The 13172-nt window shown below is 44.2% G+C and overlaps 1 protein-coding gene across 10 annotated transcripts in view; it reads left to right on the forward strand.

The window, feature by feature from the left end:
* DTNB (dystrobrevin beta) overlaps nt 1-13172 on the forward strand; it is a 171358-nt gene that overhangs the window by 101236 nt on the left and 56950 nt on the right. For all 10 annotated transcript variants that reach the window (XM_037066792.1, XM_037066793.1, XM_037066786.1 and 7 more), the window contains exon 10: nt 10434-10511. In XM_037066792.1, the coding sequence (XP_036922687.1) occupies nt 10434-10511 (78 nt within the window). The remainder of the gene's footprint in view (nt 1-10433; nt 10512-13172) is intronic.

Genomic DNA, 13172 nt, shown 5'->3' on the forward strand with positions numbered 1-13172 from the left:
TTGATTTCTTCTTTAACTCCATGGTTGTCGGACTTCCATGCAGTTTGATTTTCTGGCACTTCTGGTTGTTTTTTGATTTTAGATTGGGTGTTTTTCTCCTTTGGGTTGTACGAGGGAGTGAAGGATTTGGAGGGTAGTGCCTTCTAACCCAGCATTCATTTGTGTTGACCACCCCAGCAGAGATCCAGAAGCACCTGGATCTTGGGCACTGCTCTGCAGTGGAAACAGTAACGTCCTTGGAGACTTGGTTCTCCCTCGGCCCTCATCATGTTTTTCTTAGAGGATTGCCAATCAGAGTACGGGGCCCTCCATACACCAGAGTGGGCAGATGACTCAAGGCCGATCGCCTTGAGGATTTCACATTGGAATGAGGAAGGGGTTTTCCCCCTCCCGTGGCAAAGCTCCAGTGTGGTGGGCAGAAGCTGTTTCCTGTTAATGAACACACGGCTGTGGGATCTATATAGACTCTGACCCAAAACGAGACCTCAGCAAAAATCACAGCCAGTGTCCGGGTGCCGTTCCAGGGTCCTGGCAGCCAGCTGCACCCTCACCCTTCATGAAGCTAAGTTGTGAATTTAATTACACTGAGTAAATTCCTCTTTTTTTCCCCTAGTGACTTCAAGTTAGACTTGAAGCTAATGGTTCCAACGTAGAGCAGTGTTTCTCAAACTAGAAAATTTGTTCTTCCCTGGGAACTCGAATCTGAAAAGTTCCTATGGGTAATAGAGATGCCTGGGTTAGGGTGGTGAGTCTGTGGATTTGATCTATTCAGTAGCTTTAGAACCAGGTAAAAATGGACTGGTTCTGCCGTGTCCTAGCTTTGTGACCTTCAGCATGTTAATTGCCCTCTTTGACCTTCATTTCTTTATTTGGAAAATGGGGATGCCATCATGGAGAGTAGCAAGAATTCAGACGGTGTATACAGGGACCTAGGTCACTGCTAATGCAGTGAGTGCTAACACTTGTTGAGTGTTAGTGCGTTACTCCTTCCCTCCCGGCCCCCTTCGGCGTTCCAAAGTAAAGAAATACATTCAAAATACATAGCAAATCCTGCCTAAGGTGTACCTTGGAGATTCGTGGGTTTGGTTCCAGACCACTGCACTCAGTATCACAGTAAAGTGAATTGTAATCTTTTTGCTGATGGGGTTTTTTTTCTTCAGTTTGTAAAAAATGCAATATTTGTGAAAAGCAGTAAAGCAAAGCATGATAAAGCAAGGTGTGCCTGTAACTGTTAGCGTCATATGGCTTTTTCGTACTCTTTTGTTGCACTGGTGTTTGGCTCGTTATTTGAAATAATTAAGTTGCAGCTTTTTTGTGAATGATTTTATACATTTCTGGTTGTAAATAATTGTTAAATCATATTTGACTTAAAAACTGTAATATATTAAGCCAAAGTTAAATGTCTGCTGTCGAGAGGGCGAGGACTAATTGGATTAAAAACTTCTTGTGGGCAGGAACAGTCTTTAACTTGTTTTTGTTTTTCTCAAAGCCCTAAGGCTGCTGGGCACGAATGAGCCATGGATTCTGTGTGTGTCCTGGTTAGGCCCTCGTTTACCTAAATGGAGTTTGCGGTCATCAGAGGGGCTTTATGGAGATGCTTGGAGCCACTTCTCTGATGAGAGCGGTGAGAACGAGTGTAATGTTGGCACATCTGTGAAGGACGTGGCGGGGTAGGTACCTAGTTGATTTGAAAGCAGGGCTTAGATGAAGCAAAAGAACAACTTGTTTGAAAGACGTGGGAAATCCAGTAGTTTGACAGATAAAAGAATGAAGTTGTCTCTACAGAGTGGGTTTTGAATTTGTCTTAAAGTATGGTGAAATCTGCAAATGACCGTAGGGATGGGGCAGTGTGATCAAAGTAAGTAGGGAAGATGATTCAGAAGCAACACACGTATCTGGATTGAAGGCAAAAGAGCCAGCTGCAAAAATCTTGATAAGTGATTAAATGTATTTAACGGAAATGGTTAAGTACCCCATATGGAAAGCACTGTTGTGGGAAATACAAAAACTAATCAAGTAAATGAAAGCATAGGGCATAATAAAATATTGCTCCTTTTCACACTAACAGTAATAAACAGATGAAGACATCTGGTAAGGAGTCCCCAGGTGCCAGACTGGCAGAGAGCTGTCGAGGTTAAAGAGAATTGCAGGACTGTAACCTTAACCTCGCAGCTAAAAGGTATTCTGGGGGAAAGAGTGAGATAATGAGCAAGCGCTTTTGAAAGTACAGGGCAGGAGTGTCTGCCTGTTGGAACGACTTTCTGCAGAAGAGGGTTGTGGGAGAGGGACAGTCCCCTCAGGTGCCCCAGGCCTGGCTTGTCCTTTCTGGTGTCAGAGTTGGCTTTGTTCACGTACCCCTTTATTCACTGGCAGTTTTTAAGTAGAAATGTTGCTGAAACAGCAACACTGTACTTTCACATTCTTGGTTGACCAGAGCTCTTCCCAGCCCGTGCTCACCCCTGGATTGAAAGAAAGCCAAGACCAGGGCGTCCCCGCAGTGTGGGTCCTGAGCCCACCCAGGGTCAGAGTTTCTCTTTAATCAATAGTCTGGCTGATGAAATAGGTAATTTACTCATTGAAAGTATATAGTTTGTTAGGCTGAGATGAGGAATCCAAAAGATCTAAAGTCATTCTAATAAATCAGAGAGTTGTTTCTGAAGGAGCCAGTTCATCCCAGGTTAATCCAATTTTCCGTGGGCAGAAGTGGTTTCAGAATGGGATTTCCACAAGCAGATTGTTCAGAGAGGCATGTTTTGCAGTAGGGTTCTAATGCTGTACCAGGCAAAGGCTAGATCACACAGAAACTGTGCTCTGGGCTTTTGTCATTCTCCCTTCCTAGCAACAACTTGACAAGAACTATGATCTGATATCATGCTATTGGTAGTAATGTATAGACTAAACAAACTAAAGTGAGTTTTTCTAGAAGAGTCGCAGGTAGTTCCCCACACACCAGCGATCGAGAGCGCAGGCCCCAGGGCCACCCTGCCTCAGTTCAGATCCTCCTTCCGCCAGGATTTGGTCGTGACTTCGGGTGTTTTACCTTACTTCTCTCCGTGCCTCAGTGTCTCCATCTGTTAGAATAAAGGTGATCCCAGCCTCTGCCTTATCGGTGGTCGTGAGGTTGGAGTGGATGAACCCACGGAGGCGCTCGAACTGAGCGTGGCGCATGTGAAGCCCTCCGTGAGCGTGCTGCTGCCGCTGTTAAAGACCCTCGCCACTCTCGCCTCCATTACTGCTACAGGGGAGACTTTGCCGCGGCTGCAGACACTGTGAACAGACCCACCCCACGGAACAACTAATGATGCCACTACTTCACTCTCTGGGAATAGTCTCACCGACGCTAGATGTAACAAAGATCACTTCTTACACACTCTACACGTCTAAGTATTAAACTGCATGGGGCCGACTCACCACCACCAAGTATTTCCGGAAAGCCTACTCCACACGCAGGTGCTCGAAATATGGTGATGAACAAATCACAGACTTCTTAGGCTGGTCGTGGACATAATGCAGATTGATTTAGGATGTTCACTTTCTTGTGGGAGGGGTGATGGTAGGGATGTTGGGAGATCCTGGAACTTCAACTCAAACCACTGAACGAGTGTTTCTCCCAGTGACACTCAGAGTTGCCTCTGGGTTTGAAAAACACTTTCCTTTTCAGTTCGCTTTGTTAATGATAACAAAAATACTGTAGACTCACTTCAGAAAGTTGACTCAGTGGTATTATCAGTTATATACATTTAACATTTAACATTTTCCTACTTTATAATTTTTTCTACTTAAACATCTTTTTTTTCTTTGAAAAATCAGGAAAAATTAAGCTGGAAGAATTGGAGAAGTACAGAAAAGTATAACTAGGCAGGGAAAAAGTTACCCGTAATTCTGCTTTTCTTAACAGTTTGATGTATTTCCTCCAGATACTTTGTTTTATTATGTTTAAATGAGACTATGCTGTGTATATGTAAAAGTAATTTTATCTTGTTTTATAGGGTTTTTGGCTCGGATAAAGTAATGTATTTAAAGCTCTAAAGACAATATTTGATAGACTTATATACACATTTAGTAATTTTTAGCTATTGTAGTTTTCTTGCTCTTCTTTATTGCCTCTTACAAGCTAAGCACTTTTCCATGTGATTAGAAAGTCTTCATAAGCATTATTTTTTAATGACAGCACTATGTCCTATAATCGGGGATGTGCCATTGTTTACTTTTCCTCGGTCTTATATTTGAACATTTAGACTCTACAATATTTGTCCTACTCTGAATATTTCCCTAAATTTTAAAAGTGTAGACCCGTCTTTGCATTTTGATTAATTCCTTGGAATAGATTTCTAGAAAGGGAGTTATCGAATCAAAGTGAACATTTTAAAGACCTTTAATAGACATATTGCCAGATTGCTTTCTAGAAATTTTGCTTAACTTGTTACTTTTACTCTTTCCTGAGAATGAGTTAGTGGCTTGTCTCAGAAAATCCCTTCCAGCCCTGGCCAGTGTGGCTCAGTTGGTTGGAGCATCATCCTATAAAACCAAAAGGCCTAAGGTTTAATTTCCTGTCAGGGCACGTAGCTAGGTTGTAGGTTCTGTCCCTGACTGGGGCGCATACAGAAGGCAACCCATCGATGTTTCCGTTTGTCTGTCTGTCTGTCTGTCTGTCTGTCTCTCTCTCTCTCTCTCTCTGTCTCTGGGATCAATGGGTATGTCCTTGGGTGATGATTTAAAAAAGAAGAAAAGAAAATTCTCCCCAGCCTTAAGGATCACCTTTTTTCATTTTTTTTTTAAGATTTTATTTTTAGAGAGAAGAGGAGGAAGAAAGAAAGGGAGAGAAACACTGATGTGAGAGAGAAACATCGATCAGTTGCCTCTCACACGTGCCCCTAATGGGGGCTGAACCCGCAACCCAGGCGTGTGCCCTGACCAGGAGTGAAACCAGGGACCTTTTGCTTTGTGGGACAACACCCACCCAACTGAGCCACACTGGCCAGAGCAAGGATTACCTTTTAAAAAATTATGTTTTAGCCCTGGCTGGTGCGGCTCAGTGGATTGAGCGCAGGCCTGCAAACCACATGATTGCGGTTCAATTCCCAGTCAGGGCACATGCCTGGGTTGCAGGCCATTTCCCGGCAGGGGACACACCAGAGGCAACCATACATTGATATTTCTCTCCCTCTCTCCTTCCCTTCCCCTCCAAAGATAAATAAATAAAACCTTTAAAAAATTATGTTTTAAAGGGAAAGTGATCTGTAATTTTAACAAATTTCTTTGCTTTTTTTTTACAATTAAGACACTTTTATGTTATTATTTGTATTTTTTAAAGGTGTTATTTTCACTTTGCTCATTTATCTAATTGAAGTCTTAATAATTGTCTTAATGAATTTGCGTAAAGACTATTAATTGTTATGTTCTCATATTAATTGAAATAAATCCCCACATTTTGTTTTTTTCTACCTGATTTTAATATTTCAAGTTAACTAGTCTTTTCCTTTGTCATTTTTCTATGGCTTTTGAGCTTAGACCATCCTCTGTCCATAGGTCCGCATTTTTTGTCCTAATTTATATCAGTTAGCATTTACATTTAGCTCTTTAACGCCCTGGAAGTGCATTTGCCTTTGTGGAGTGAGGGCATCTTCCTTTGCTGAGGTGCAGACATTGAACACTTGGTAATATGTTCAGGTTTTCAGTAGGTTCTGCACGTTGGAGAGGATCAGCCAAACTGGTCTGATGAGTTGTGTCAATTCTGCTGCTTTGCAAGTTCCCGCCTGCACACCTGGAAGCATTGTTCTCAGTGCTCTCTGCCTTACTGGAGCTGGGAAGGCTTTTTTTAAGAAGTCATTTTTGGTACATTATATCTCCCCTCCTTTTTAAAAAAATCCTCACCCAAGGATGTGTTTATTGATTTTAGAGAGAGATAGGCAGAGAAAGAGAGAGAGAAGCATTGATGAGAGGGAAACATCGATTGGTTGCTTCCCGTAAGTGCCCCAAGCAGGGATCGAAACCACAAGCTTTCGATTTGCGGGAGGACCCTCCGGCCTGCTGGGTCCCCCTGCCAGGGCGTGTGCTCTGCCTCCTGACTACATCTGAGCCGTTGACTTTCGCAGTGAATCGTGGGTCTAGTGGTAGACATTAAAGATGCCCTTTATGTTTCCTTTTTCTTTTCTGTTTTTTGTTTGTTTGGCTTTAAAGCAACAGAAAGCTATTGTTTCACAGTTCTGAAGGCTGAGGTCACCCTGCTGGCAGGGTCAGCCACTGTTGGAGGCTCTGAGGGAGAATCTGCTCCTTCCTCGGCCGAGTGTCTGGTGGCTGTTGGCCGTCTTCGTGCTCCTTGGCTTGTGGTGGCATTACTTCAGTCTTCGCCTCCTTCATCTTCATATTGCTGCCTTTATTCCGTGCGCGACCCTGTTTCTCTTATTCTAAGGACACCAGTCATTGCCGGCACACTCCAGTATGACCACAGAATCAGAGCCTGCACGCTCCAGTACGACCACAGATCGACTCATGACATCTGGAAAGTTCTCTTTCCAAACGAGGTCCCATTCTGATGTTGCTGATGCCCGTGGATTTTGGAGGAATGCTGTCAAACCAGTACAAGAAGGAATCAGAGTCTGACTCTCTATTAGACTTTAACCAATCCTCTGTTTTCTGTCTCACCTCCTGCTTTCAGACGTACCTGTGCATTTGGTTCCTGAGCCCTTCGGGGCCTGGTTCTGCTCGCTCTGGTCTCTCCTCCAGTCCTGCAGGCTCAGCTTCCACTTTCTCTGTTCTTCCCAGTGAGGGACCTTTCGTGGCAGCTATGCGGTCATCGTGGGCATGACCTGGGGCCAGATCATCGGGTTTAAATCCTGGTTCTGTGGCTGTGTTACCTCACACAAGTGACTTAACCTCTCTGTGCCTCGGTCTGCGCATTTGTAAAAGGGGGTTGGTAATAAGAGCACCTACTGCATACAGTTACTCTGAGGAGTAAGGGAGGGTGGTGTCTGGAATGAAGAGTTTGTGAGGACTCTTGGCTACTTTACTTCTAGGTTCAGACGTGCCGTGGCAGTTTCTCCTCTGGTTGCCTTTGTCCCTTTGTATTTTCAGAGGCCTCTTTCATCTTGGACTGCATACTTCCCCATTTTCTTCTCAAAATTCGCTAGAAGGTCAGAAGGGGTGTGACATTGGGGCAGTTATGATTAGTTTATGGCTGACATTACCGTCCGGTTTCAAACATTAGAAAAGAGGCTTTGATATGTGTGCTAGACCGTACTATTTGAGCATGATGTTTGCCAGGAGTTAGAGATGATTAGGAGAGACTTTTGTGGTATCAGATCAAACAAAATGTGACAGATCAGGCAATTTTATCACACAGATCCATGTATAAGAGTTTTAAAATGTTGTTTTGTCATTTTTCCTTTGAGAATGTCAGAAAGAAATTGAATGAAGCAATGTCTTCAGTACTGATATACACTAAGCAACCACATTAGGTTTGTTTGTTTGTTATTTTTTGGTTTATAAGGTTTTTAACTTTAATTTTGCAATGAAAATTTTTAAAGTTTACTCAGAGAGCTTAAAGTGTGAGAGGCATAGGTCAAAGAAAAGCAAATCTTACAAAGCCATATTCCAAAGAAAGAAACAAAGCTTTAATACAAGGCCTAAGGTAGACAAAGTCGGGAGCCCCTATAATTTTAGTCAATAGCACATTGGTCCTCTTACCCCCTGGTTTGTTTTTTTTTCATTTGGCAGAGAGGTGCCTGGGGAAAAAAGAGTGTAATCCACGAAAGAACACCAGGCGTTCTGGGTGGGACCGTTCGGTTCATGGGTGGATGTGATTCAAACTCCTCATAGTGGTCAGAGAGGGTACTTTCTCCTCGGATACTTGCGCGTGACTCTGAAAGGCCGATTGTTCATGTCTGTCTCTGTTATGCGGCGGACATATTTCTCGTCCAACTCGATGGGTGAGAAAAGTTACCATCAATAACTTGATGGTATTTCAGGATGGAGAACCCCCTGTAGAAGTTGTTCGTCGGTGTCTCCAGGACCTCCGCAGCACTGTGGTTGATTCCATCCCTCTCTGCCCAGTCCAGCCAGGTCACACTGGGCTTAAGGTACCAGCCCTTAGTGATGCACGTGGCCATGTCCTCATCATCAAGCCTGTGAAACCCGATCCTCAGAGACTCTTTCCTCCTACGGGCAGTTCTGGTCCTCTAGTTGTCTCGTATTCCTCTTGGATATCTTCTCATCCCCAAGAAAGCAAGATCTTCTGTGCCTCCCACAGAGGAGAGACGGCAGGAGAGGGCAGTGAATACCAGTGAAAGGGCGGCCTGTGACTCTTCCCTAGATGCCGCACCACGGCCAGGCAGGAGTATGTTGACAGTCGGCCAAAAGAAAGACCTTCTGTGTTACAGCTGGCCCCTCTGATCAGCCAGGTGAGAAGCAGGTGGGGCGGAGTCAGGCAGGTCTTCAAAGGGACCGCTGTGTGGCAGTCTCCAGGGTCTTCTCAGTGATTCTGTTGTTACCAAACTATTGCAGCAAAAGTGCAGTACTCCGTGAAACCGAATATTTCTAATGGCTGTGTTTTTTGGCCAAAATATGTGTTTGCAAGGAAACCTAGACAGGGGAGCAAGGTGGCCCTGGACGTGGGGGACGGGTTACCAGGTGGGGACCATATAAAGCATGGCAGGGTTCAGAGAGCAGTGACCTGTGTTAGTTTTGAAAGCAGTGTGAATGTGTCCTTATCTTGCTTTGGAAGGGGTTGCTAATAATAATGTATTAGGGAAGCAAAGTCCGTTCTGTTTCCAGGACCAGGATGTTTGTGGGGCCCTAAAGGGCGAAAAGCTATGAGGCTAGATTTGCTTCTTTCATAGGAATTGTCTCCTTGTCCCGTTTGGACAATTGATTTAAAAGAACAAGTGGCAAAGTGTAAATTTAGGACTAAAAACCAAGTTTTTGAGTTGATGTTCACTTTCATTATTAATCAACCTAAAGCAATTGATTGATTATTATTCAACAAAGCCAGGAGTGTTAATAGACTTCAAAGTTTAGGGACAAAACCGGGCATGTGTTTGGAAGACAGGTAGTGGGATAAATAATGTGGATTTGAAATCTAGCCCATAAAGGCAAGGCAGGCTTCAGTCCTGAACGCCTGGCTTAGGGGCCTGCCCTGCAAGGGGAGGTGTCTGACAGCAAGCGGAGTGGTATGGCTTCGAAACCAGCAGACCTCAATCTGTTGCCCGCAAATTACTTGCTGTCTTTGGTCCTCTCCATTAAATGGGAAATTATAAAAAATACTCCCCCACCCAGAAATGAAATTGGCTTTAAAAACAAAGTGCCTAGAGAGACAGATGTAGATATACACGGATGGGTTGATCCATTCATCCCTCTTAACCTTTCTTTCATCTGGGGCCCTTGGCTCTACCTGAAAAACTTCCCTTGAGACTTTATTAGAATGCACTATGAAATCTGCAAAACAATGAAGGTTTTGGTCCCATAATATTTACCAAGACTTGCTAAGTGTAACCTCTACAAAAACATTTTACGTAATTAACTCTTACAGACAGGGAGAGTCCAGGAGATAGTTATCAGGACTCCTGAATATGAGAGAAGGACTCTTCTGCTTTACTTTTCTGATTTTGATGGACAAATTTCTCTGAAAAGTACTTGTTCACTTTTGGAGAGGAAGTATGAGATTTCCCAGGAGAAAGTGGCAATAGTCACGTGATCATGGTGGGGCGGGCGGGGCTGACACCTGCCTGAAAGGCCAAATCATAGGTTCCTTTCGGTAAGTTTGGATTCATTCATTTATTCCAGACACAAGAGGGAGAAATAGGCCTTGAGTCCAGAAAACCAGCAGTTAAAGACAAGTTATCAAAAATTTAAATTTGGATTAGGCTAGAAAAGGAAGCATTGTAACTGGAGTATAAGTATAAAATGTGGTTCATTGTTCCCCAGCGGGGGTCGTTAAGAGTCTAGTAAAGGATTAATGGAGGAATTTAGTATTTAACAGTTCAATTGTTTTGGTAAAAAGTATGCAAGCTAAGTCTGAGGGAAGGCAGCGAGCTCCAGTCTCAGGTGCCATCGTGACCTGTGTGATGCAGCATAAACGCCACGCTCCCAGGAGTCCCGTGAACACTAACAAGCAGAGAGCTAACGAAGTGGCAGAGCTCAGATGTCCTGCGTTCAAACAACGAAGCAAAAGGCCCGGTGTTCCATCTCGCAGTGGCATGTGTGTGATGGCGGAACGCGCCTCCTGGCACGTCTGGCCTCACTGGGGGAGCCCTTTCTGTGGAACTTACCTTAGGTGGGAAGTATCGATGGGTTTTTTTCCTGCCCGCTCTTCCTGTGGGTCCCACTGTGCTTCTCAGGAATGATGGTTAGTTCTTTTGTCTTATCATTCTTCATTCGATTTCCCCTAGTCACGCTGGTGATTATTAATATAACGTAAATGTCTTTCTTTTTTTCAGTCCTCCTCGCCCTCTGGCCAACATGAACGACACCATGGTGAGCCACATGTCCTCCGGAGCACCCACTCCCACCAAGAGGTATGTGTCACGGCTCGCGCCTCAGTCGCCATGCAGATTTAGGGACAGGCGTCTGGGTGGGAAGCAGAGCATTCCACAGGGCAGAAAGGACTGGCTCGCTTTCTCCTCCTTTGACTCTCTTTTAATATTATTTTCTACTTTTTACTTATTTATTTTCCTACTTACTCCTAAATATAGCCTCTGACGGAGTCTGTTTTGAGTGGTGCCTTGAGGTGGAAACTCCGCATTTGTGACAAGCAGCGAACACAGTGTCAAAACAAATGAGGCGTGTTTGAGATCTTTTTCTGAACATTAAAAACATTTTGATAATCATGAATTTCAACACTCTTTCATTGGGGTTCTTTGAGTGTCAAAGATGGATTCTGTGTCCTGATGGGACTGTGTAAAGTAATTCTTTACATTCTCCCAGGTCGTTCTGTACATGATTCACAAACATCGAAGTTGAAAAGCACAGGCCCCTCTTGTAGCTGTACAACTAGTTTCCTTTATGGGCCTTCGAGGAACTAGAACTATGTGTCTCCTTTCTCTTTATTTAATTTACTTTACTCCAAAATTCTCTTGGGCAGAACTTAAAAGAACTATATAACGTGGCTCACTTTCGATTGGTTTTAAGCCGTTGCCTGACTAGAGCAATGCAGAAACTCCCTCAGGGGTGCAGCCATTAAAGAATTCTTTCTCATACTCATCACTTAGAAAGGAAACGACAACAAAAGCATTTCAACCCACTCGCCAAGTCCTTCCCGCAGGAAATCACTTTGTGCCACAAGGTACTGATTGCTTTGGGTTCATTCAGCTACAGAAATATCATCTGGTTACTAATACTTTGACTTAATATGTAATATACAGCAGGTCCTCAAATGGCATTGCTTCATTCAATGTCCTTTCATTATCCTGCTGGTAGGATGCCTTCGGAACTTGTCTTGTTTATATCCGTTAGCCTGTGGTGAAATTGGTTTCACTATACATCATTTTGCCACCGTTCCAAGAACCTACCCACAACACTGAGTGAGTACTTACTATACGATACGAAGATCAACTCTGTTAGTTCCCATTGCATGGGAATGCCCAGAGCATGTTTCCCAAACTTGACTGATGCAAACAGTCACCTGGGTCACTCATTAAAGATACAACCAGCTGGGACCACATCAAACCCAGTGAATCCTGAGATCCACAGGAGCTACACATTCGGCAGGAATTCCAGGGGATTCTTATCATCAGGCAGGTGTGGAAAATAGCCTTAGGAAGAAGCTAGTAGTAAACCGTAGGCGGGCTCCCCTGGAACAGAGGATTTGGGGACTTCCTAGATCAGAGTGACCCGACAGCACAGTGTAGCCCACGTGGAGACTCCAGACCCTGACCCGGTGAGAGCGCTTGCCCACCGCCTTGTTGAAACACTGCAGGCAGGGGGTGGCCACGCTGCGCCTGGTGGGCGAAGATGAGCAGTACCGTGCACTAGAGCGTAGACTTTTTGTTGTTTTACATTCTCAACGTATGTATTTACTTATTTTTCTCTTTTTTAAGTTGAATTTATCAGGAGTGACATTGGTTAATAAAACCATTCAGGTTTCACGTGTACAGCTCTGTAACGTGTCCTCTGCACGCTGCATCACGCCAGAGCAGCAAGTTTCGACCTGCGAGCTGCAAGGATTTTTAAGACATGCAGTAACTGACTGTTTAGTTGGGGACACCGACCTCTTTTCCCTTAGATTGTTAAACAAAAAGATGACAAGAAGTCTGTGGACATTTCCTGTCAACTATGGCAATAACAAAAACATTCAGTGTAAAACTTTTTGCTTTGTGCAAAAAAGTTGGTTGATATATTTGTATCAACTCTTAGCTTCAGGTATTAAAATTTAACTTTAAAAGGCACAAACCCAGTTAAGCAAGATGAAACCATTATAATTAACACTGCTGTACTGTACCCTTAGAAATGTAAGGGGATAGATCTCATGCTATGTGTTCTCACTCAAGCAAAGAAGTGGAGGAAGGCACAAACCCACAAAGGCAGAAGCAGAAAGGGAAGGGCAGAAGTGCCCCTGGGTCACAGGGGCAGCTGAACTGCCCCAGGATGCCCTGCGTCGCCTGCCTCCGCAGTCTTCCTTCTCCTGTACTGCGGGACAGCTCCTTCTCATTACTGCCGACACTTCAGGCACACATCCAGCGCCTGTCACTCAAGATGCTGTGCTTCTCCCATGGATGAGAAAGCTCCAAGGACTGTACGACTGCCCATCCTTGTATGTGTGTGATGAGTTGCACCGCTAAGAACAGAAGAGAGCGATCCTGGGAAAGAAAAATAACGCAGATTGTTGGCAGGCTACTGTTTTGCTACCCAGCACACAGATGTGTGCAAAAGCATGCACAATGCCCACACAAACAAGCCCTCGCACACTTCCCATACACATTGACATTTCCAGAGTTTTCCTTCTTCGCATAGTACAGCCCTCCATAAACAACTGCAAATGCATGCAAGCCTTTCTCAGGAGTGTCATCTACCCCCTGCAGGCAGCACAGGGCCCCAGATAACTAGGTTAGGTCCATTGGTCCAGGTGAGGGCCAGGTAGGCCGCTAATTCTGAATAGTCACCGATTGCTAGGAACCTTAAGAAAAGGCAGAATATTATCAGTTGGAATTTTTTACGTTACTATAACACCAGCTTCACAA

Source organism: Sturnira hondurensis, unplaced genomic scaffold (genome assembly GCF_014824575.4).
Source record: "Sturnira hondurensis isolate 20B ecotype Veracruz unplaced genomic scaffold, ASM1482457v3 Scaffold0016663, whole genome shotgun sequence".
Lineage (NCBI taxonomy): Eukaryota > Metazoa > Chordata > Mammalia > Chiroptera > Phyllostomidae > Sturnira > Sturnira hondurensis.